Below are 25,632 nucleotides of genomic sequence, written 5' to 3' on the forward strand. Positions count from 1 at the left end.
CTCATTTTTGAAGAAGTCCAACATATGCAGGACAGTACGAGTCAAATAATTACTGCCATCTCCAAGATTCAAAATACGCAACTTTCGCACAGTCTGAAGTTGGATGATAATCAGGAATCCTTGAAAAGACTGAAGGATATCCAATCTGCTGTTACCGCTCTCTCTTTTGCAGTTGGTGATATTCAGAAAAATAGAGGTATCATGTCCAGTCTGACTGTCACTCAAGAATTAATTACCCAACGCGTCAACAGTGTGGAATCGCTTGTGTCTCGGAAAATTGAACTACTACAAGTCACAATGACTACTGCCATTGAAAGTATATCATCCTCTGTCACGGTTCTTTCTTCTCACGTTCGCAAGCTATCTGACAAGATGGAGCTGTTTGACAAAAAGGGGGAAAGCAGCTGAAGCAACTGATATCATTTGTCCAGTTATTTTGTGATTCAGTTATGCCGAAGAACTAGATGAAGAATTAATCAGGCTATTATTATCAACTGATATCATTTTCTCAGACTTCTATATTATCTACAAGAAACCCAGATATTCTATGATTCAGTTGCGTAATCTATTATCAACAAAGAGCTGAGTTAAATCTCTTGGTTTTGTCAAACACCATAAAGGGGGAAATTGTTGGAAACTAAATTCTGGAGTTTGACAAAACATAAATCAATCGATTAAATCAACTAATACATGAAAGCAAATTCGGCAGCTGGACATTCAACTGAAATCAGTTGACACAAACTGATCAGTTGAGAACTGATCAGTTAAAACATTCAGCCGAAAACATTAAAACTTCTCAACTGAAGATACCTCGGGAAAGATCATTCAATAGACAGATAGACATATCAGACAGCAACTGAATATGGAAAGACGCACTGCATAGAACAACGTATTTCGGCTATTGAAATTAATACGCCGTCTTACAATCAATGATGAAGTGGCAATCAAGAACATTGTCTAAGAAATGATGATGTGGCAATCAACGGATACGTAAATTCAAAATTACCGTTGAAAGATAAGTCTATAAATATGACTAAAGAGCAGTTGACAGAAGACACGATCGATTAATCTCAAACTTGCTATTACTCTGTCAAAATCTCAGCTCACACTTATTAGATCTATTCGTAGCAATCAAGGCTACACGTTGAGCAAACTAGCACTCTGTAATATTGATAAATCAATAAGTGCTAAGTTCAGTTACTTACAGAGATCATTGTATTATACTAAGAGTTTCAGTTCAGGCAATAGATAAGTCCTAACTGAAGAGGGTCTGTACAAGTGTTGTACTCGATCAAAGTCTTTTAGTGAATATCCTATCCTTGAGATAGAAGGGGTGACGTAGGAGTTATTCAATTCTCCGAACATCCAGAAACATATTGTGTTGTCTTTACTTCAGCTTTTCATTTTCAGTTAGATATTCTATCTTTCAATCAGTTTATTTTCCGCAACTGCTTATTCAGTTTAACTGATTGATATTGACCGACGGGATACTTAGTTCAGTTTGTAACAAAGCTGAACTACCTTTTTCGAAGAACATTTAAATTCCTAGAAGTGTTTATTCAACCCCCCCTTCTAAACACTCCTTAGTCAATAACCGATCCTAACAAAGAGTGACGTAGGAGCAGTTGAAGTCTCCAAACATCCATAAACATGTCTTGTGTTCTCTAACTATTAACCCCTAGCTTTAAACTGGCTTGATTCGTTCGAGTATCTATCAGTTCAGTTCTCACCATAACTGAATTGATACATGCGAGAAATGATCCCCCCTTATTTTCAGTTATTCACTTACACAGGATATAAAATTTATCAGCCTTTCTTAATGAAGGTTTACTTCGAGTGTTTTCCGCTTGGTTTGAAACCAAACTCGATCTAATTCATTGGTGTATACATTCTTAGAACACGAGATATTGCAGCTCTTGGAGAATATTGTGTTCGAAGCACCTCAAGGTGCCCAGCACACGATCCTTCAGACGGACAGTCAAAACGTACTATTCAGACATTAGAGGATATTCTGAGAGCTGTAGTGATGGATTTTGGTATTGGTTGGCAGGATTCGTTTCCACTTTTCGAGTTTTCTTATAACAACAATTATCAAGTGAGAATTGGAATGTCACCATTTGAAGCATTATATGGCAGAAAATGTCGATCTCCTCTGTATTGGGATGATTTTTCTGAAGCACAAATTGTAGGACCTGATATGATAAGAAATATGACAGAGAAGGTGAAACTTACTCAGAGTCGCATGAGAGCTGCTCAGGATAGGCAGCTTTTTTGAAAATATCTCCTTTCCGTGGTACAGTTAGATTTAGAAAGAAGGGTAAATTATCACAGAGGTCTGTATGAAATTTTGGAACGTGTTGGTGATTTGGCTTATAGATTAGCTCTTCCTCCCGCATTATCAGGTGTTCATGATGTTTTTCATGTGTCTATGTTGAGGAAATATCATCCAAATCCTTCTCATGTACTTCCACCTGAAGATGTTGAGTTAGATCAGACTTTGAGCTATATTGAGAGACCGATTTAGATTCTAGACCATAAAAAAACCAAATGAAGGATCGATTGCAGGGCACCTTGAGGTGCTTCAAACAAAATATTCTCCAAGAGCTACAATAGCTCGTGTTCTAAGAATTTATACACCGATGAATTAGATCGAGTTTGGTATAGAATCAAGCGGAAAACACTCGAAATAATCCTTCGTTAAGAAACACTGATATATTTGTATATCATGTGTAACTGAATAATCAAAAGATTAGATTATTTTTTGCATTCATTAGTTCAGTTATGGTGAGAACTGAACCGGCAGATACTCTAACTGGTTAAATCAGTTTGAAAACAATAGTTAAACAGTTAAATACACAAGATATATTTATGGATGTTCGGAGACTTCAACTGCTCCTACGTCACCCCTTCTACCACCTCGGGTAGGATTCACTAGAAGACTTTGACTTATACAACTACTTGTACAAACCCACCCAGCTTATGACTTACCCAATGCCTAACTGAACTCCTAGACTAGACTGAAGGCAGCACCTTCCATTCAACACTTTTTTACCATCTACACAAGTTTATTGTCTTTGTGCAAGACTGTATTTGAGTTGTGTTGTGTGTGTGTGTGTGAGAACTGATCTCTGTAACTACTCGAAAGTGTTCTCACATACTGAGGGAAATATGCTTCAAAACTAAACTGATAACACAGTTAAGTGTTCCCTCTGGGATGATTGCTTTTTGTAAGCTGATAAGTGAATAATCGTTCCCTTTATTTTGTTCTTCACACACTCTAGTATATGCTCTCTCTTGTATGTCTTGCTGATGGTCTTGAGCTTGTATATATAGAGGCATTGAGACCGTACTTCAAGACTCATCACATGTGATCGTTGCAGCTTTGAATGCATTCCTTGGTATATGTGTCTTGACTTTTCTGACATGCCTTCAGGAATCTCTCGACTTTAATCTTTTCCGCAACGTCCATCATTGTATCTTTGATCGTACAGATATTTGTATCTTTGTGCGTAGCTGGAATCCACTAAGATAAGCTTGTCTTGATCTGCAACTGAATGATTCCTAACTGATGTTCTTAACTGGTAATCTGAACTGATCTTCAGTTGGACTGGTGAAATCAGTTGACTCGTCAGTCGAACTGATTTCACTCTTTCAGTTGAACTGGTCAGGTGGGTTCTTTATCAGTTTGAACTCTTCATCAGTTGGTCGGGCTTCTGAAGATATTCTGCTGAATCATCCATCAGCTGGACAGTCAGTTAAACTGTTCTTTGATATGTTAGTTGAACTGATTCAGTTTGGTCGATCAGTTTGTCTTTTCAGTTAATGTTTCGATAGCTTCAGTTTTACCTTGCTTAACTGATCACTTCGAAGCCTGATCAGTTCCAGTTACCTGCGCACTAAAGTACGATCATTATATGTAGTGACCCGTTCCAGAATCACCTACTAATCAAGAATCCCGACCCGTCGGCCACTGTGTACTCTCGGTGTCCATGCGTCCACAAGATAAGACAGGGCTGAGCGGCCCCACAAGATATAGCTTATCTCGAAAGAGATACAGCTCAACAGTAAAGGCTATCTCGAAGGAGATACGGCTCAACATGAAATGCAACATGCAGTAATAAACGTGACATAATAGCATGCATCATATGACATATATCAATGCACCACATAATCATGCAACACATATAAGAATGTATACTCGACCAGGATATCTCGGATAGTACTTTCGTACCTCAAACCAGCAGATCCTAACAATCAGTCCTAGACTCACGCCTGCGTCCGCAGTCAGCCCACTGGTGCCGCTAGCTCCAAACTAGAGCACAGCTCCGCTACAACACTAGTAGCTCCCCGCTAGTGCCCGAACCTCGGAAAAAGACTAGAAACCTGCCAGAAACGACTGAAATGCTCTGGAATACTCTGAAATGGCGAGTCACAAATGAAGCCTCGCGCCTCTATTTATAGCCAATGTTCGGACGCTCCGATCCACTTCGGAAGCTCCGATCTGGTACACTTCGGACGATCCGAACCCACTTCGGACGATCCGAACCCTGCATGTCTTCCACGAGTACAGCCACCTGTCCCGGACGATCCAAGTCTTGATCGGACGATCCGAACCCTTCCACGTGTCCAGACACCTGGCTCGGACGATCCGAACCCTGATCGGACGATCCGAACCCTGATCGGACGATCCGAACCCTTCCACGTGTCCAGAACCCTTCCACGTGTCCAGCCACCTGTCTCGGACGGTCCGAACTCACTTCGGATGATCCGAACCCTCTTCGGACGATCCGAACCTGGTTCGGTCTTTCCGATCCCACCGAAATATAATTAATCCAATAATTAACTCAAATTAGGAATCGGGTTACTACAAAAGATTTCGTCCTCGAAATCAGGCTTAGAGGATGAACAAAACGAAATAACAACATCGTTATTACATCTCAATGGTTGTTGAATACAACTGATATTTCGATTACAACTGAAAACACAAACATATACAAAGCATAACTCAAAAGAGCTCTGGATGCTCCGAACGCATACGACTCTCTAGCTCCCAAGTGGCTTCTTCAGTGCCTCTGCGCTGCCACTGAACTAAGACAAGAGGAATGATCTTATTCCGCAATACCTTGTCTTTGCGATCGAGAATCCGCACTGGTCGTTCCACGTAAGACAAATCCGTATTTAGTTGAACTTCAGATGGATGCAAGATGTGAGACTCATCTGCTACATATCGTCTCAACAAAGATACGTTCAAGAGATTTTACGTCTGCATGGAGTGCCAGTCAGTATTGTTAGTGACAGAGATCCTCGTTTTACCTCACGATTTTGGGGTAGTTTTCAGTCGGCATTGGGTACTTCACTAAGTTTGAGTACGGCTTATCATCCAGAGACCGACGGTCAGACAGAGAGGACTATCCGTACACTTGAGGATATGATGCGAGCTTGTGTGATGGATTTCGGAACCGCTTGGCAGGATCATTTGCCTTTGATTGAGTTCGCGTACAACAACAGCTATCATCGTAGTATTGGTATGGCACCATTTGAGGCGTTGTATGGGCGACGTTGTCGTACTCCATTATTTTGGGATGAAGTTGGGGAACCACATGTTGAGGGACCGGAGTTAGTCCAGCAGGCTATTGATAAGGTTGCAGTAATCAAGAAGCGGATTAAGATCGCTCAGGATCGACAGGCTAGTTATGCGAACACCAAACGTCGACCTCTTTATTTTCAGCCAGGTGAGAAAGTGTTTCTCCGAGTTTCGCCTTTTCGCAGGATTTTGAGATTTTGTCTCAAGGGTAAGCTGTCTCCGAGATTTATTGGTCCATTTGAAATATTGGAAAGCGTGGGAGATTTGGCTTACAGACTTGCATTGCCGCCTGTACCTATCAAGTATTCATGATGTGTTCCACGTATCTTTGTTGAGACGATACGTAGCAGATGAGTCTCACATCTTGCATCCCTCTGAAGTTCAACTAAATTCGGATTTGTCTTATGTGGAACGACCAGTTCGGATTCTAGATCGCAAAGACAAGGTGTTGCGGAATAAGATCATTCCTCTTGTCTTAGTTCAGTGGCAGCGCAGAGGCACTGAAGAAGCCACTTGGGAGCTAGAGAGTCGGATGCGTTCGGAGCATCCAGAGCTCTTTTGAGTTGTACTGTAGTTGTACTATGGATGTGTGTGTGTGTTTTCCGTTGTAATCCAAAGATCAGTTGTGTTCAACAACAATTGAGATATAATAACAATGTTGTTACTCCTTTTTGTTCATCCTATAAACCTGATTTCGAGGACGAAATCTTTTTAAGGGGGGGAGAATGTAGTATCCCGATTCCTAATTTGAGTTAATTATTGGATTAATTATTTTCGGTGGGATCGGAAGGACCGAACCGGGTTCGGATCGTCCGATCATGGTTCGGATCGTCCGAGCCAGATGTCGGATCGTCCGAGCCAGGTGGCTGGACCCGTGGCAGACATGCAGAATTCGGATCGTCCGAGCAAGGGTTCGGATCGTCCGAGACAGGTGGCTGGACACGTAGAAGGCATGCAAGGTTCGGATCGTCCGAAGTGGGTTCGGATCGTCCGAAGTGTACCGGATCGGAGCTTCCGAAGTGGATCGGATCGTCCGAACATTGGCTATAAATAGAGGCGCGAGGCTTCATTTCTTACTCGCCATTTCAGAGCGTTCCAGAGCGTTTTAGGCGTTTCTGAGAGGTTTCTAGTCTTTCCCGAGGTTCAGGCACTAGCAGGGAGCTACTGGCTTTGTAGCGGAGCTGTGCTCTAGTTGGGAGCTAGCGGCATCAGCGGGCTAGCGACGGACGAAGGTTTGAAATTGTATCATTATTATTTCAGGATTATCTAGTTAAGTCTGGTAGATAAGTTTTAGTGATGGTTTTCACTTGATGAACAGGCTTGGAATAGACCTGTTTGTCTGGTTTTCCAGTAGGCTAGGCTTGCTGTGATAGAGGTACGAAAGTACTATCCGAGATATCCTGGTCGAGTATACATCCTTAAATGTGTTGCATGATTATGTGGTGCATTGATATATGTCATATGATGCATGCTATTATGTCACATTTTATGATGCATGTTGCATTTCATGTTGAGCCGTATCTCCTTCGAGATAGCCTTTACTGTTGAGCTGTATCTCTTTCGAGATAAGCTATATCTTGTGGGGCCGCTCAGCCCTGTCTTGTCTTGTGGACGCATGGACACCGAGAGTACACAGTGGCCGACGGGTCGGGAGGGCTTCGGTGATCCGGGACATTTTTGGTCCACGTCTGTTCTTGTAGTGGATGCAGTGACCCAGAGGAGTACCGCGCGGCACTATCCACTTGGCGCCTCTAGACTGAGCATATTGAGATCCTTTGTTACTCCTGTTTCTTGACTACCCTGGTATCATATCATAGCATGTGCATTTCATATAGGTTTGTATACTCATGCTTTTGTACTGGGCGTTCTTATCGCTCATGTCCTCGGTTTTGTTTATCTTGGACACCCCATTCCCACGGGGCAGGCCTCAGGTTGGACAGCTCAGGAGGAGGAGGAGGAGGACGTTGAGTAGCTGGTTGGTTTAGTTCTTCGGTATCTTTTTGATTCGATATGTTTGTACCGTATATTTCATTTTAGTTGAGTTGTCCTGGATTTTCGATTGGGTTGTATAACTATCTTTTGGTGACAGTTTTCCGCCTTTATTTCTGATTGTTTTTAATTAAGTTAATCGCATGCTTAGTTCTTGATTAGTAGGTGATTTTGGAACGGGTCACTACATTATAAACAAATTAGCAAGTTTTGTTAACATCAAAATCAAGATTGCGAACATGAAATGTTCCAACAAATAAGAACTCAGAAATAAATTGATACCGTTAATTAAAGTACAATGGAACAGACATGGTGTTGAGGAGGCAACTTGGGAACTAGAAGACAATATGAGACGTAAATATCTAGTGTTATTCAAATGAAGTATGCTTCTATTCTCGGTCTTACTTTCAGTATTGATCATTACGTCGTAGACTTGAAATTGATGATTTGATTTCAAGGACGAAATCTTTTTTTAGAGGGGAGGAATTATAATGCCCGAATTTTTTATAAAAAAATTGAAAAAAAAGAAGTTATTGTTCACGAGTTACAATTCAAGCGCTATGGCGCTAGAATAGTAGAGCCTAGGCGCTAGAGCTGCGGGATTTTGGCGCTGAGGCGCTAGAAAGTGGTGTTGCGGCGCTACAGACGCGAAAATTCAATATATAAGCCCACCTTCACCTCCACCAATCATTTTCCTCTTCCTTCTCCATCAAAACCCTTTCTCTCTTTCCGTTTCTAAACTTCTTCTTCAATTTAAGGGAGATTTACTCAAGAAAAATATGAAATGAAGGTAGATTTGTGATCCTTTCGTCACGGGCTTCAAGTTGACGTAAGTATTTCCCAATTTTATTCAAGTTTGGAAAAGGGTTGAAATTTGTAATTGATATTTAAGATATTTAGATGTTGAAGATGTATTTGAGTTGGTTTGAATTTAAAAAAAGATATGAGAATGGTTTCTTGTTTATGTGCAAAGAATAGTTTTCACAGCTTCTCTATTTCATGTATATGGGATAGTTGTGTTTGGATTTTGGAGTTAGGGTCTTCATCAAACTTTTAGATCATCGAGTTAGCTTCGATTTGATTCTTGAATCACTCAATTCCAGGAAGAATTTGAAAGATAAATGTGATTTTTACTAAAACCGGTCTGGAACTCCGAGTTATTGCAGATTTGTGTACATGCCTTCTATTTATTCTAATTCTGGGATTTATTGGTTGAGATTCTGGATTTGATGTTCGAATGAAAGTTATCGAACATTTTCGTGTCTTCGAAATGACGCCAAATTGGCTTGACTCCATTGGATATTGAGGAAGTTATGCTCAAAATACTTAAATGTGTCAGAAATGCATTGACACAGAATTCATGGGAATTATTCCGATTATTAACGACCGGGTAAATGACTTTATTTGACAAAAATTTGTGAAGAATAATTGTTGAAATTTGAGTTTTCTTCCATATCCAATTTTCGGATCTTGATTTGAAGCCGTATTGAATTAATTATGAATTTTGTACAGAACTGATTTGTTTTGATAAATGATCCGATTTCTTGAGTTATAATAGACTTCAGGGGTTCAAGACTTCTCAACTATACCTTTCGATCTCCTTTTTTTAATATTTGAAAGATATGTTACGGTCGGTAACACACGAGGAAAAATATCATTTTTATTTTAAATTGAAAATTCTATGGTTCAATGAATTATTTGTGATTTGATGATGATTGTTATCTCGAGATGAGTTATTGATATCGAGATGATAATATTGGTTTGCATCATTACATCGCATATAGAGTCACTTGTCGATTCAGATTTGACATGGTGGAGGTCGCCTTGATTTATTGATTTGTTGGACGTATGGGGCTATAGTTGAGTTGGCATAGTGTATGCGAAGGTTGCTGCTATGGCCTGAACACTCTATATAAGCGCACCATAGTCCTGGGATTGTAAAACACAACACCCCAACCCGAGCGGATGAGTCGGTGGATGTTGGTGGGGGATTCTCTTCTCTTGGGTACCCTACGACCTGATGATTCACTTGATCTTGAGATTTATTGATAGCCCACAGCTTTTGATCATGTATTGCATTATATTGCATCTTTATTAATTTCATATGAACTATTTGTCATTTAATTCTCATATGTTATTGATTGTATCATACTGGGTTTATACTCATCGACACGTCGGCTACCTCTTGTTTTCATGTGCTTGACGGTAGGTGAGGCAAGGCTTGAGATGCCAGAGTCCAGCTCCAGGCGAGGAGATGCGAGTTAGAGTGGGATTCTCGGGTCTTAGGAGCTATTTTATGATGTTTGGATTATTTGGCTCACTAATTATTTTGGTATGTTTATATTTCAAACATTTGAGAAATTTAAATTATTTTGACGATGTTTATGTCGGTGTGTGAACCACAGATTATGTGTTTTATTAAATCATATGGTTTGTTACATTTATAATTATTAGTATTAATATCGGACCCAGGGCCCCACATTTTACTCTTCGTTCCTTTAATTATAATAAGAAAATTCATGTCCCGGAATTATGCATTCACTTAAAGTGTAAGCAAATGCTGAAAAAGATACAGCGACTATAAAGCTCATGCACTGAAACAGCCTGTAGTGTCCGATGCACCCTGCAAATGCAATATCTGTCACACTTGGTGGCGTTTACTGCAAAACGCCACCATATACATTAATTTTAAATACATTATTTAAATTAATAATAAATAAAACCAGTGGAGGTGTAGGTGGATTTTGCTATTGATTCTCTTCCTTTCAGGTCATTATTGACAAGATGATTCACTTGATCTCGAGATTTGATCGATGTCTCATTTTGATTCAAATCATGCAGTGGATTGTGTTGATCATATTATATGTCGTTTTATAAATGATGTAATTTATCAGATCTTTGTACTGAGGCCTGGCCCCCTTTCCTTTGGGCTTATTGTGGTCTGTTCTGTAACTCCATGACAAGTTATATAGGTGATCCTGACACAGATAGTGGAGTCTCTTTCAGTTGAGTCCAGTGAGCTGTTTTAAGTTGTTGAGTCTCATATATTATCGTACATTATTGGAGTCTAAACTTTTACCGCAGAGATGCTCCGAATAGTTGTGTGTAGTATTTTTTACTATTTGGATTTGAATGGATTCGAGGAATCGATCTTGACCTGCTCTTCATAAAATTTAGATTATTTTGGCCAGTGTGTTCTTACGTTGTTGGATTGGATATTATATTTTCGAGTGATACCCCATGGAAGACAGGCCCATCAAAGGCATCATTATGAAAGACAGGCCCATCAAGGGCCCCATTATCCCTGGCTCATCCCCTGGCCCATCCCAAGCCCAAGAGGAAGACAGGCCCATCAAGGGCCCAGGTATTCTTCTATAAATACCAGGTTTGAGCGTATGATAAGATTATTCACTATATTGTTTTCAGCAGCGCCCTTAGCTGCTCCCCCCATATATCCTCAGTCTCTGACTTGAGCGTCGGAGGGGCTACGCCAGGACACCCTCCTGGCCCCCTCCTAACGATCTTCTTTCTTATTTCAGGCTCAAGATAACTTCAAAACCTGCGTCTGGATTAGTGACACTTGCTGGGGGCGGACCCTAAATTTCCCGTGAGTATCATCGAGCATATTATTTTGTTATCTTGTGTTGTGAAATTTTTGAGATATCGTATTTACGATAAGCAAAAACTTATGTGAGACGGTCTCACGGGTCGTATTTGTCAGACTGATATCTTATTTTAGGTCATCCATGAAAAATTATTACTTTTTATGCTAAGAGTATTACTTTTCATTGTGAATATTGGTAAGGTTGACCCATCTCACAGATTAAAATCTGTGAGTGAGCCTCATATGAGACCCACTGAAGATCACACATAAATTTACATGCAAAAACTTGTGTGAGACGGTCTTACGGGTCGTATTTGTGAGACGGATCTCTTATTTGGGTCACCCATGAATAAGTATTACTTTTTATGCTAAGAATATTACTTTTTATTGTGAATATGAGTAGAGTTGACCCGTCTTACAGATTATGATCCGTGAGACGGTCTCACATGAGATCCACTCAAATTTACATAGGCGTAAAGATGAAAAAAATTTCGTTTTCGCAATTTTGCATTAATTATTAACCCTGGTTGATTGATAAATAAATATCATATAGTACACGGCCTTGTCATCGTTAACCTTGCCGATTGACGGAAGTAAGACATGAATCATTTACTGAATCACACCATGTTCAATCTCATGGAAGCAACGATACAAATATATCCAAACTCGCGACCCCATCACTGCAAATGGAATCCACCGCACAGCTTGAACATGCCCAGCCCCAAGATACCCAAACCCACCATACCAAAAACCTCTCTTAAATCTTTAATCTTGCCAAAAACTTCTTTAAGAACCTCCTTCAGTTGCAGCCATGATTTTCACGAAAATTTCCATTCTTGCCGCGTAAACGATGAAGTTCCCGAAACTTTAGACTTTCCTTTTGTGGTTCGCCACTCTGGAACGGTTTCAAGGTACGTTTGGGACAGAAGGGAGCAGAAATTGGTTTCTGTGAATGGGATAAATGGATTTCGTTTTTGGGATTTTTTCATTGATTACGAAGATGGGGTGAGGAAATTGGGTAGATTTTGTTGGTCTGCTGTGAGGAATTTCTTTCTTCCGAGGGAAGTGAGTGAAAACTATTTGGAATATGTGAAATGGAAATTCTTGCACAGAGTGTTCAGCTCTGCTCTTCAGGTTCTTGCTACACAGGTATTTAATGTCATGTTGGAGTGTTTTTCCTGCATAAATTTCTGATTAGAAATTATTTTGATAGAGTTCAAATTTTGGGATGAATACGGAAATTCTTAGGATCCGGCATTCGGTTGTTAATCCCTTGGTTCTTTTGTGCGCGATTGAACTAAAAATTTTATTTTGATTTTTTACATTGTCGAGTTTAATTGTATGGGTTCAATTTGGGTACCTGTTTTGCAACCAGCTTCTATGTTAAGAACCCTTAGCATAAATTGCTGTAAAGTTCAAGTCTTGGGAATGTTTAGAAGGACTTTAAAAACTATTCGGGCAGGTTGTTTTAGTGGTTCTTGTTTCAGTCAAACATTGGTTTGATTTGACTGGCAAAATTTCGATTGTCTCGAGTGTTTTAGACAAATATGGTGGTCTTGTTATTGTTTGTGAAATTATTCGTTTTCCATTTTTGTGGTTGGTTGGGATGGTTCTTCAAAGAGAAAATCAACAGAATAATGTGATACTAACACAAGTGTTTGATTCAGTCAAGTGCATTGTTGTTTTAATGCTGGAATAATCTTGAGATAGATGACCTGTGGCATGTGATGATATGTACCTGTGTGTGTTCTTGTCCGTGTCATTAATTTTTCCTCCGTATCCTTTCCTTTCAAATTTTTGTCAATGCCCCTGACACTGTGATGATTGAATGGTTGAAATTAGGCAATGTTTCGGGCAATTGGCTTTGGTTATTCTCGTTCACTCCCATCAGCAGCTGCTCTAAATTGGGTTTTGAAGGATGGACTTGGGAGGCTGAGCAGGTGCATCTATACCGCTTCTCTTGCTTCTGCCTTTGATACCAATCTGAAGGTACAGTCTCTTACCCTAATTTAGAGTTGGCAATATAAGTTTTCATATTTGTTCATCAGATACTGATGAATCATGGATGTAATTGTCGGTTCATTACTTGTCATGCTCCAACTCCCAAGCCCACTAGCACTGCAAGAGATTTTGCACTATGGGCTTCACTGGAAACTATTGTATACTATTCCTTATTTTATAAATTCATTCTCGTCTGTCCTGTATTTGGGCATTACATATTATTGAACTGTATTTCTTTATTGAATTGGGTGTAGTTGCTAAATAATGAAAGAAATATCATTTTGTTTATGCTGTTAGATTTTTGTAAAATCCTTTAACAAAACTGCTGACTTTCTCTTATTTGAAACGAAGAGAGTTAGGTTCACAACCTCTGTGCTATTCAGTTTGAGCATCGGAGTTGAGTTGTTGACTCCCATCTTTCCTGAAAATTTCCTGCTTCTTGCAACAATGGCCAACATTGCTAAGCAAATAAGCCTTGCTTGCCATCTTGCAACTGGTGTAAGTCTTAGATATCTATTCTTTTACGCCATGGAAGCATTCTGCATATAATTCACATAATTTAGAGTCTTAGACATTTAACCTTTTAGTTCTGTAAGTTTTGTACATCTGAGTATGCAAATAATTTTTCTTTTCTTAATATAACGGCAGCCAGTTCAGTATATATAAGATAAGGTTTTATGTTGTTAGTCTGCAGTGCATAGAAGCTTTGCATCTTCGGACAATCTTGGCGAAGTTTCTGCAAAATCCCAGGTAGATACAGGATTCCATTTGAGTTGATATAATAATTCTCCATTCTATGAAATCTAATTCAGGGTCTGGGTTTCAGATTCAAACAGTGTGCTTTGATAATATAGGTCTTCTGCTTGCGGCCACTCTGAATATCATGTTCAAAAACAATAAAAGGTTTCTAGTCTTCTTCTGACACTCTCCTGAAAGTCTATGTTTCAAATGTCATTGGATATTACTGCTTAAAGTGTAATAGGTTGGTTAGAGCTTAAGCAAGCACAGGAAATTAGGATTACTTTTCAACATAAAAGGATTACTGAAATCAATTTAAGACTTGATGTGTACTTTTTAACTTATTTGTTGTGTTGCGAAGATTATTGGCAGCTCTACCATTTGTTGCATACCCGATCTTCTCCGCTGTTGATCTTTTTGGGATTTATCAAGGTCTAAAGCATGTGCATTTGCATACTTTTACTAAGGTTGGTTCTTTATTATATTATATTGCATAAGTTTTTCATCAACCAATATTGTTTATTTAGTCTCAAGACTCTACTTTATATGAGTTCTTTTACAGTGATGTATTTTTATTTAACGAATTGATCCATGTTTTTGATGTGAGAAAATTTCCCTTTTTTCTTATTATGGGTAGTAGCAAGCCAACAAAGAATGTACGTAATACATTTCTGTACAGGATAGGCTTGAGTTGATAATAAAGACATGGATTGAGCTAGGAGATGTTCCTTCTCCAGCCCAAGTGAGTAAAATGGAAGGCGTTGGTTTCTTTCAGAACAGTGGTGAGGTTTTTTACCATGATAAAAATCTTCAAGTTTCTCCAGTTAAACTTCCTTAGAATCAGATGCATATCTAACTAAGCTCCAGGGTAGGAATGGAGATACCGCCCATCAGAATCGGTTGCTTGAACTTGAAGAGGAAAATACTGTGGCTATCAATTACGACAATGAGATCTTTAAGCAATGATGATTTCTACTTCATATACGTAGAAAGCTTCAATCTCAGATTTAGATTAAGGGACGTACGTGCATACAAACAAAGCCCCTATGCTGAACCCTTTAGATTTCAATTCTACTGCTACAAGTTTTTTCTCCTTCTCATGCTCGACCATATTTACTTGATTACAGCTTGGAATTGTTGTTTGCGTACGGGAAGGTGCGGCAACCTCAGATGTTATTATGGGCTTGTTACAGGTGAATAATCTTTCTTCAAGAAATTATTTTTCTTATTAAGAATGTAGATAAACACTATTTCATCGATTTGAAAAAAGTTTGGATGCTATCCATAAATTCTACGGTTCAAAACAATGTATGAAGCTCTTTTGTTGTTGATGCTATTAGGAACAATAAAAATAAAACATTGAAGAGAAAAATTGTAAAATAAAGACCTACACATTTCATATATGAATATTATGTTACATCTACCAGAGAAATTCAATGTATATCATCCTTTAATGTTATACAAAATTGCATCATTTATTTAAATAAATTTTAATCATTCGTGTTCCAACTCCAAAAATTCTACGAAGTGGCTTATGCATGAAGATTTTTTATGGTCTTGTGTAATACATAGGCTTGCTACATTCGAAAGGGCCTCAATGTGGTCGATTGGGAGAGTGTGTTTGAAGCTTGTGATTCCTCGGACTCAGTGATTGAGAAATGGTCTACATTGATGGAGGAAAGCAAGAAATCTTCGCGAAACAATCTTGCTTTGCTGAATGAAAATATGTCAAGCGCGGGATGGGCTTGTAGAAATGTCCTTTTGAGCACAGAGGAGCAAGCAAGATATAGCTTTGTTACGGACTGAAGTTGGTTAAGGTTGAAATGTCTGGGTCTGCTGTTGCTAGATGTGCTGCTGAGGCATGTGCAATTCTCGAATGTTTCGAGTTTGGCTTCATGGCTACATGTTTCTTCGTCATAAAGACCAGGTTGATTATACCAGAGCTTTGTTCGTTCGGACAACATATAACAATTGAAGGCAAGGTGAAGAATGGGATTTTGTTCTCCTCATAAGAGAAGATGGAGGCCTTCAAATTTTAGCAAGTTTGTATCCAAACTAAAATTTTGAGTTATATTGCTTCATAAACCTGAGCAATGGTTAGTTGCTGTTTACTAAGTGTTAGTATATCATTTAATAAAAGTTCAAACTAATTTACTTTGTTTAGAATTATTTTAATCAAATCAAAGTTTAAATTAAATCAGTTCAAAAATCTTTGTTGCCTGCACTGCACTGCACTGCATGTGTTGTGCAAGTGTCTCGTAGGTTTGGTTTTCTAGCGACAGGAAAAGAAAATATAAAAGATCATTCTGTGCAAAAATCAGAAACGCTACTGTACATAAAAAATTTTGGGTGCCCCTTATTATTACAGTACAAGTATCGAGTCGATCTGTCGAGAGTTTTATCAGTTTATAGTCTTTTTTCTAAAATCTTTATCAAACTATCGTATTTTTCAAAATTTTAACAAAATAACGTAAAACTGAGAATAAAAAAAAATTGATTCATGCTGTACAGCAACAAAACTTCAATTTTTTTTATAGCCCCGCCCATTGTAGAGGCGACACACTTTTCCTTTTTGAGCTCCCATCTCTACGTGTTATAAATTTGTGTATATCACTGGTCGTATTTGTGATACGATTCTCTTATTTGGATCATCCATGATAAAGTATTATTTTTTAAGTTAAGAGTATTACTTTTTATTGTGAATATCGGTAGGGTTGAGCCGTCTCACAGATTATGATCCGTAAGACCATCTCACATGGATAATATATATATATATAATATAAAAGTATATATATTATATGTATTGAGTATATATTTATATCCATGTCTTATATATAATATTAACATGTCAATATATATACAATTTTTTATATAATTATAAATCTAAACAGTTTTGTAAAGTGATAACTAAGAAGATAGTGACAAGTTTTAGTTGAAGTGAGTTGTTACAAATCGTTGTGAAACCAAAGTCTTTTAGTAGAAACCTATCTAAGTGGAAGAAGTTGTGACAAAGAAGTTTTACCTTCGGACATCCATTAACACACTTGTCTTATTTCATTAAACACTATATATTCTTGCATATCGCATTCAAATCGTTTGTTGTTAAACTATCAAATATAGTTAGTCACTAGTCAAATCGGACAGTTTCTTCACTTTTCAGTGGTCCAACAAAACTAGCCGTTCAAGAAAATTTTTTAGTTACTAAAATTTTTTAAGAATGATACAAAATTTAGAAAATTTTAAAAGAGTTTATTCACCTCTCTAAACTCTAATTCAATCTCAAATACTATACTAATCATAATATATTGAGTAGTACAATTCTCATAACTAAAAATAAATAAATACAGTATTATTTTTTATAAATAAAACGACACAATTTAAAATATTTAGATTTATATTTTTAAAAAAATTATTATAAAATGCATTATGAGTAATATAGTTAAAAAAAATACCATATAATATTTTATATAATAAAACTAAATTAGTAATTTAGTTTTATTATATAAAAATATAATGTAGCTACTTATATTAACCAGCCCCTCCCATTGTAAAATGAGTAAAATATTTTTTACTCTCCTGCCTTTGCAGGGACGAGGTAGAAATAATATCAAATTTAAAAAATTTGGATATATCATACCAAACTATCTCTAAACCAAAATTTATTTTTGGTTGAACAACAAATATTTAGTTATACATATATAATAATAATATAATTATGAACCTATATATAATATATAATACAATAATTTATACATATACATATTTCATATTTCCATGCTCCGCCTGTTGTAGAGACGGACATTGCAAATATATTTGAGTGGGTCTAATGTGAGACCGTTTCACGGATCTTAATCTGTGAGACGGGTCAACCCTACCAATATTCACAATAAAAAGTAATATTCTTAGCATAAAAAGTAGAGTGAGTCTCATGTGAGACCGTCTCACGGATCATAATCTGTGAGACGGGTCAACAATACCCATATTCACAATAAAAAATAGTACTTTTAGCATAAAAAGTAATACTCTTTTATGGATGACCCAAATAAAAGATCTGTCTCACAAATAATACCCGTGAGACCGTCTCATATAAGTTTTTGCCTAAAAAGTAATATTTTTTTATGAATGACCCAAATAAAAGATCCGTCTCACAAATACAACCCGTGAGACCGTCTCACACAAGTTTTTGCCGAAATAGTTTTTAAAAAATTATTTATCTCGGCTGTTTTAGTGGTGAGAGGCGTTACATTTCTGTCCCGCCCCTAAATCTTGTTCTTGTCATCATGTGTATTACAACAATCGACCCCACCAACACTCCGTCTCTCGTCCGGCAATTGATTCCAAACCAAACCGGCTCTCTTGTCTTGCAAAAATCTGGAACATGCTTCTATTTAGTACAACATTTATGGCACTTTCTTAGGCTTTTCTGATACGTTACCTAGTTAGCATCAATCCGCTTCTATATTTCCACCCACATTAATTTTTGCATTTTCTGATTATATATTAATTATTTCCTTGCGTATGGGACAAATATAATAAACAGCCTTCACAACGTTAATTAGTTCGACCAAATTGTTAGGTCGATTCAATTCCAATCTTTTTCTATCGATATCATTGTTAGGACTTGAGAAAAAAACATGAGAAAATCGTGAGTCGTGAAGAGAATGGGAAAAAACTGAATACATAGAAGAAAAGGAAGGTATCAGGAAAGGGAAAAGACTCACACATCATTCGCACAAATTCTAGCAAACTCTCTGCAGAATTATTCATACGTTTTCATTCCAGATTTCAGTAGTTCACATCATCTTCTTTCATATTTCAACAACGTACTTTATTTTATGTTAAAATTTTGTAAATTCCTATATTTAATCCAAAATATGAATTATGTTAGGGTTTATTTCTCAATTTCTAGTAGTTTCTCTTTAGTTTTCATTGTTTATGACGTTGTATTCGTTTAGGAGTTCATAACGGACGGTCAAATTTAGTATCTACAATCGTTGTCTTTTTAGAAGTTACATTATTATCATTTTTACACAATTTGGTACATCTTTACACCTGACAAGCCCGTAAATCGAAATATTGGTCAAACAATCGTATTTATAATTTGATTTCAACAATGAATTTCATTGGTTTGGTTCTTTATTATTGGATTAATTAATTCGATTTGATCGAGAACATGCAAAAACATTTCATGTTTGGCATCTGAACAGAATTGCGACAGAATTTGCCAAAACTATATAGTCAAGAAATCGAATGATTCAGCGTCAAATAAGGTTTGGTCTATGCTACATCGAGAAAAGATGTTTGCATATACTAATCACCCCAAACAGTTTATTTTAAATTCAGATGTTCACGCTAAGATCTTGTATAAAAATGCACTGAGAATTGCATACCATGAGCCATCAAATAACACGGTATTCACAGGCGTTTTTGAGGAAAACTATGTGCATTATGATAAACAATCTTACAAAAAAATCTTGCTATATAGTTGTAACAACATTTGTAGAAAGAGCGTATCCCAACTCGGCCTTCACATTCATTAACAGCCCGATAGCAGATAGGCTTGGTGTAGGAAATATGACTCAAAAAAATTATAATATGTACTCCTTTGCATCAAGATTTGGAACTTGAATGTATGCATAATCTGGAATTAAATTCAACCCCTTCCCCAGCTCTTTGCATGTCTCTGATATCTTTTGATCGAGTGTACGCCTCCCTTGCTGCGTAAAAACATGTTTCACCGGTCCATCTACAATCCCGATTCAGTGTGGTTCAGATCCAGCTTCTTGCAATGCCCCTGTCCTGCTGAGGCTGTATGTATTGCTATACACATAGCACTCTGTATACTGTTATATTATATTTTCACACGCTGACTAAAAGGTAAGACTGCCTATCTTTGCGAAGCAACTCGAAGATCAGGCCTTCGATCAAGTTGCTGACGTTTAATTTGCTCTAGAGATCTGTTACAGACGCAACCAGGAAACGGATTTGCGTAGAAATTCTCCTCCAGTCTTGGTATTTCTCCTGCTTTCCGACCGTACGGTGCTCCAACTCTGTTGGAGTGTAATTTCTTGACCTTTGATTTAAAATCCTCCCATGAAATTGAGCCCTTATCCAATAAGTCTATCAATCCAACAAAATTCAACCTGAAATGGAAAAAAAAAAGCAAGAAACTTAGTTTCCAATCCACAAATCAAGATGAATTTAGACGATGTTATTTTTATAAATGATTTTGAATCAATAACCTGTCGGGGTTTATCGTCCTCCTGAATCCTTCAAATCGTCTGTGCCCCTGGACTGCTTTTGCCATATTTCCATCGTAGGTGTAAACAAAAACATCACTTTCCAATGCTATGACATAGTCCAAGGCAGCAAGGCGATTCTGATAACGGCTAAAGGGTTGCAACTCTTCTGCTGTTGCCAGCGAAGAGTGGGAGAAGACGTTCGGGTACTCTGCTTGAAATGCATCCATGCTATTGCTACCATATATTTCTCCAGCGACGATATATATTCTTGATGTACTGGGATACCCCATTGCCTTGAGAAATATAGCTGCCTCTCTGGGAGACATGGGGCAGCCCCCTTGAAGTCTCTTTTCTTTGCTATCGATTTCTTTCTCTTTCCAATGCTTAACGCTGTATCTCATAACACGAAGTTCCTCGTCTTCGGAACGAGTCAAATTGTTGCTGCAACCAGTGAATGCTAGCATGTCTTTCTCATACCTGATTGGAAAAACTATGTAAGTGCAAAGTAATTGTTGAAGAAATCAACTCTGTGCAATCTTGCTGGCACAAACCGATGGCAAATCCTATGATGTCGATTACCTCAAGTGAAGAGCAATGAATGGTTCTTCTCCGTCTCTCAATCTATCAACAAGTTTCTTTGCGAGCGCCTCAATTTCAGGCGTGTAGCGAAGGGCGTCATAGTTTGCACGACACCTTAGCCTCTGGATGTAGGAAGGGAGGCCATTATTCGCAAGTCGTGAGTCCGTATGAGTGAACTTGATCACCTTATGTTTCTTTAGCAAAGGAAGAATCTCTCTTCTGTAGTAATGAGCCTGCGCACCAGTTGACCAACGTTAGTTAGCTCGATCCAACACGCGTTTATTGAACTCGTTGCTCTACCTTAGACCAAGAAACCGGTGCTTTGACCAAAGGCTTCACTCCCGCAAATCGGGATGGCAACTTCTCAACTATATTAATATCATCTGCTAAAACTTTGATGAAATGCCTCCAATCAAAAATATCCTTGAAGCCACTGTAACCATAATATACCAGAATTTCAGACAAGATTAACATAAATTAAAAGAATTAACCGAAAAATTTCGCCAAAAGAGGGTACCTAGGATCGGTCCAAAAGCTCTCATGATCAAGGGAAGGAAGCACAAGCGTAGCATTCATTATCTTTGCCACAGCAACCATATCACATAACTGAGATCAAAATGACATTCCTTCTTACGGTATATTCTGAAACACAACGTATCGAAATCGAACCTGTAGAAGTTCATGAAAATGATAGTAATATTGAACTTACACCAGTTCTCATTTGATTCAATCCTCCATTGGCATGAACCAAAATGTAACCATTCGTCGCCTCTCCCGACTCTGTAACGATTTCGAATATGTAATTATCAGGCCAAAAAAATGGTTTGCTGCATTTCTTTACCAAATTTTAAGGTGAGACCAGACATACTCGAGCCATTTTTCGGACGAGAAATACATTGGTAAAAGTCATCACTGTTTGGTTTCATCCAAATTTCTTGGATCTGTCCAAAACAAATATTTCCATGAGCTCTAAATTCAGAAAGATCAAAAGTTCACAGAAAAACAGTAACTTTTCAAGTGGCAAAGTGTGAATCATTGAGCTTGGACTTTAAAATATTTAATCTTTAAAGAAATTCATATTACTTTCATACAACCTGGAAAAATAAGAAAATTTCATCGCTGAAAATGGTTGCCGGCTCTTACATTTTTATGCATATAAATTAAAAAGATAATATTTTATTCATGGATACATTTTTTAAAAATAATTTAAATTTGTTTCACAACAGATAAAGGATAAATCTTGGGAAATCAATAACAGAAAATCTATGAAGATCAAAATTTATCAGCTTTATGGCATTGACTCCATGAAAAAAATTCAAATTTCACATTAATCAAACATAAAATAATATAAAAAAAAATCACATTTTTTATCATCTAATATGCTTTTATCTCACCGGAAATTCCTTCATCTTCCGTTTCAAGCCAACATTACTGGAACTGGAAGACTTCGAATCAAAGAACTCTCCTTTAACATTCGACGAAAGATCATTCATGAAATTCGGTCTAACAAAATCCCCGGCGACGTGCGCAGCCGCGCCTACGCCACTGCCTGCCAACAAACAAAACTTCAGCAACGCCGACACCGCCACCATCATTAGAAGCAGCAAGAAAATCATAAGCCTCGCACGTTTCCTCGACGTCAGAGAACTCAAAACTCTCCGCAAACTCGAAACACATTCCTCCACGCACATAATCCAATTCTCGGGCATCCTTTTACGCATCAAAAAGTACCTCACCGCCGGATGATGATGATGATGGCCGCCATTGCAATTAAACAAAGCTTCGGAATCTAAATCGCTCTTCGAATACTCCAACACAATCTGCACCGGATCAGCAGACTTATCCTTTTCTTGATCACTCGTGTACTCAGCAACACGGCGCCGTTGGTGGGTGCCGCCGGCATTGACTGTGGCTCCACCGTCCGACATTTCCCCGGTGGATTATAAACAACAAAACAACACAAACGGGACGAAATTCAGTCAAGAAAAACAGATGGGAATATTACCAAAACAACACATTTCCCCGCAGAATCCAAGAATTGTGAGCCGTTGCTTTGTTCTGGTGTGCAAATTTGTGCTGTGTTTTTTGTACGGTGGCGGAGGAAAAAACACAAGTGTTGTGAATATATGGATGGAGAGGGGACCGTAATCTAAGGGCCAAGGAGACAAATCGGATGCAGAGGATTCATGTGATTGGGCATCTCGCCTCTGATTTTGTTGTTATTCGAAGTTTGAGTTCTTCGGCATATATATATTTGGAAAGTCTTTTAACTTTTGTGATTTCTTTAATTCATTGGCATATATGTATGTATATAGGTGCAAGTCAAAGGAGTGGTAAATGGTTCAAACGGTAATTAGTATATTTGGTGAAAAAATGAAATATATTTAATTTTTTTGACCAATTGTCTCCAAATGGATATATTTTGAATGTTTGTATAATATTTTATTTTTAAAAAATATCTTTCGATCTTAATATATTTTAATTAGTTTGATTTATATTATAAAATAAGTAATACAAAATATCTTTCGATCTTAATATATTTTCATTAGTTTGATTTATATTATAAAATAAGTAATACAAAATATCTTTCGATCTTAATATATTTTCATTAGTTTGATTTATATTATAAAATAAGTAATACAAAATATCTTTCGATCTTAATATATTTTCATTAGTTTGATTTATATTATAAAATAAGTTAGTATTATAATTTGAAATTTTAACTATAATGTAATTTGACCATATTAATATGAGTTAGTTAACATGTGCTTACCAAATTGAGAAAAACTTCTGCAGTCTCAGGGGTCGTATTTTGTGAGACGAATTTCTTATTTGAGTTATACATGAAAAAATATTACTTTTTATATTAATATTATAACTTTTTATTGTGAATATCGGTTATTTGAGTTATCCAATGAAAAAATATTATTTTTTATACTAAGAGTATTATTTTTTATTGTGAATATCGGTATGGTTGTTATGTCTCACAGATAAAGATTCATGGGACGGTCTCACGAGAGATCTACTCATTTGCACGTAATTTGGCAAATAATTAATTTTTTTGGAAATATGTTGAGGTTTAATTGTTTTTTCTGAAGTTAATATATAATTTTTTTTTATATCATTGAATTATATTTTATTCAAAAAATAATAAAATTGTAGGGAAATGGTATTTTGAGGAAAAATTGGTATGTCAATAACATGCTATTATTTAATATTTAGTATAGATTAAAGGATCATGGCTCGTCGAGAATTATTGATAAGAGAAACAAAGCCTAAAATACATTTGGTTGGTTCTTGGATTTCAAAGCTCATTATACTTACCAATTTGTCATTTATATATAAATAGAATTGTTGAACTCGTTAGTAAAAGTAAGAGAAAAAGCATTACTTGGACTGCACAAAATACATGCATATGATTTATTTTCGTAATTGATGTGTTCCGGGTGAATAGAGTGAGCCGGGTCGGACAATCTACCGAATCTTGATATGAAGAAGATGAAGGGAGATTGAGCTGTAGTGATGTCCTGAACACAGAAAAAAAACGCGTGAATGGACGCAAGAGGAGTGTCTGGCATTACCACTTCAATGCTTAAGTTAGCAGACGAAAAAATGAAGAGAACCAGTGTAGCTTTTACAGAAAAATAAATGCTACTGGTGTGTATATTTGTGAATATATGTCAAGATATGTGAATGTCTTAAATGCAAAGCAAACTTGATTTTTATAGGAAAGAAATTAATTATTTTTCCTTGTTTTCAGTGTCTACTTACTTATTTTTAGCTGCCACCTATATAAAGTTTCTGTCGCGCAGTTTTGACTTTCCCATTATGTCGAGTCAGTAAGATATTGTCAGGCACGCTTATCGAGATAAGATATTTTGTGAGACCTCGAAAATAAAATAGCTTTGATGACATTTTGGTAAATAAGTTGAAAAATATTCAATTTATTTTAATGACATTTTCGTAAATAAGTTGAAAAATAATGAATTAATATTAAGGGCAAAATGATAATTATGTTATGAATTTTATCATAATTTTCCGAATATTAGCCCAAATGATTTGAGATTTGGATATAACATAGAAAACTCAAAAATAGAGAAGTTTCATGTTTTGAGTTTTGGAGAATTTGATCGTTTGACTTGTCCGAAGGGATATACCGATGTTAAATTGTTAAATATTATATTATTATTAATATAATATAATAATATAATAGTAGTTACTCTGCACACGCGATGCGTGTGTGTACAATATTTTTCATCATTATTGATAGACTAAAGTGAAATATGACAAATTATATAGGGACTAAATTGATATTTGAATGATTGAAATAAAAAAAATAAAATAAAACTGTGTGTTGAATTTTTTTTAAAAAAAACAAAAGTGTAATATTAGTATCATATAAGGATACAATTGGAGAAAAAAAGTTCATGTCCTCTCTAGGTAGTTAGTATAATGTTCTTACACTTAATAATATAGTATAGATAATATAATATTTAAAAAAAACAAATTTTAAAATTGAGGCGGTGGAATTTCAATTCCACCGCAACAGCAAGCTTTCGACAGAGGAAAAATCGAGAGGGGGGAGAGAGAGGAAATATTATTTTCGGATTTTCTCTTCGATCGTGCGACTTATCGGTTTATCCAATCGACGAATCGACTTCACATCTAGGATCGTTGACACGAGGTCTTCGATTTGAGGTATGAGTTTTATATTTGGAATAAATCCGAAAAATTGTTAAATCATACAGAAACTGAAGATTGTTGAATAGTGTATGGTTTTAACGAAGAAGAGATGATTATAATGACGTTATTTTGAATTATTCTCAATTTATTATAATTAGGGAATTTATCAATTGAGATTGAAGAATTATTTGTCAGTGGTTATTAATTCTGAT

At 36.8% G+C, this 25,632-nt stretch overlaps 2 protein-coding genes across 2 annotated transcripts; one reads left to right on the forward strand and one right to left on the reverse strand.

Moving 5' to 3' along the window:
- The first annotated feature begins 11,723 nt into the window (after positions 1-11,723).
- Positions 11,724-16,072, forward strand: LOC140818150 (protein root UVB sensitive 4). The gene is made up of 10 exons (XM_073178015.1): positions 11,724-12,326; positions 13,020-13,166; positions 13,530-13,676; positions 13,866-13,928; positions 14,005-14,081; positions 14,278-14,383; positions 14,596-14,698; positions 14,789-14,937; positions 15,044-15,109; positions 15,489-16,072. Exons 1-10 carry the CDS (start codon positions 11,778-11,780, stop codon positions 15,720-15,722), a joined length of 1,641 nt encoding a protein of 546 aa, XP_073034116.1. The 5' UTR covers positions 11,724-11,777; the 3' UTR covers positions 15,723-16,072.
- Positions 16,073-19,240: 3,168 nt separating this feature from the next.
- On the reverse strand, positions 19,241-22,957 carry LOC140818774 (O-fucosyltransferase 19-like). The gene is made up of 8 exons (XM_073178819.1): positions 22,132-22,957; positions 21,606-21,678; positions 21,447-21,517; positions 21,255-21,343; positions 21,038-21,170; positions 20,738-20,970; positions 20,159-20,635; positions 19,241-20,059 (listed from the first exon to the last, which is right to left on the reverse strand). The coding sequence occupies exons 1-8, from the start codon at positions 22,663-22,665 to the stop codon at positions 19,804-19,806; spliced, it is 1,866 nt and encodes a 621-aa protein (XP_073034920.1). The 5' UTR covers positions 22,666-22,957; the 3' UTR covers positions 19,241-19,803.
- Positions 22,958-25,632: the final 2,675 nt, after the last annotated feature.

Source organism: Primulina eburnea, chromosome 17 (genome assembly GCF_022965805.1).
Source record: "Primulina eburnea isolate SZY01 chromosome 17, ASM2296580v1, whole genome shotgun sequence".
NCBI lineage: Eukaryota > Viridiplantae > Streptophyta > Magnoliopsida > Lamiales > Gesneriaceae > Primulina > Primulina eburnea.

Coding starts and splice junctions, on each gene's coding strand:
- LOC140818150 (XM_073178015.1), top strand. CDS start 11,778: ATGAATCATTTACTGAATCACACCATGTTCAATCTCATGGAAGCAACG. Junction 12,327..13,019: donor TTCAGGTTCTTGCTACACAG/GTATTTAATGTC, acceptor GGTTGAAATTAG/GCAATGTTTCGGGCAATTGG. Junction 15,110..15,488: donor TTATTATGGGCTTGTTACAG/GTGAATAATCTT, acceptor TGTAATACATAG/GCTTGCTACATTCGAAAGGG.
- LOC140818774 (XM_073178819.1), bottom strand. CDS start 22,665: ATGTCGGACGGTGGAGCCACAGTCAATGCCGGCGGCACCCACCAACGG. Junction 21,518..21,605: donor TCGTCCGAAAAATGGCTCGA/GTATGTCTGGTC, acceptor AAATCGTTACAG/AGTCGGGAGAGGCGACGAAT. Junction 20,636..20,737: donor TTCATTGCTCTTCACTTGAG/GTAATCGACATC, acceptor TTTTCCAATCAG/GTATGAGAAAGACATGCTAG.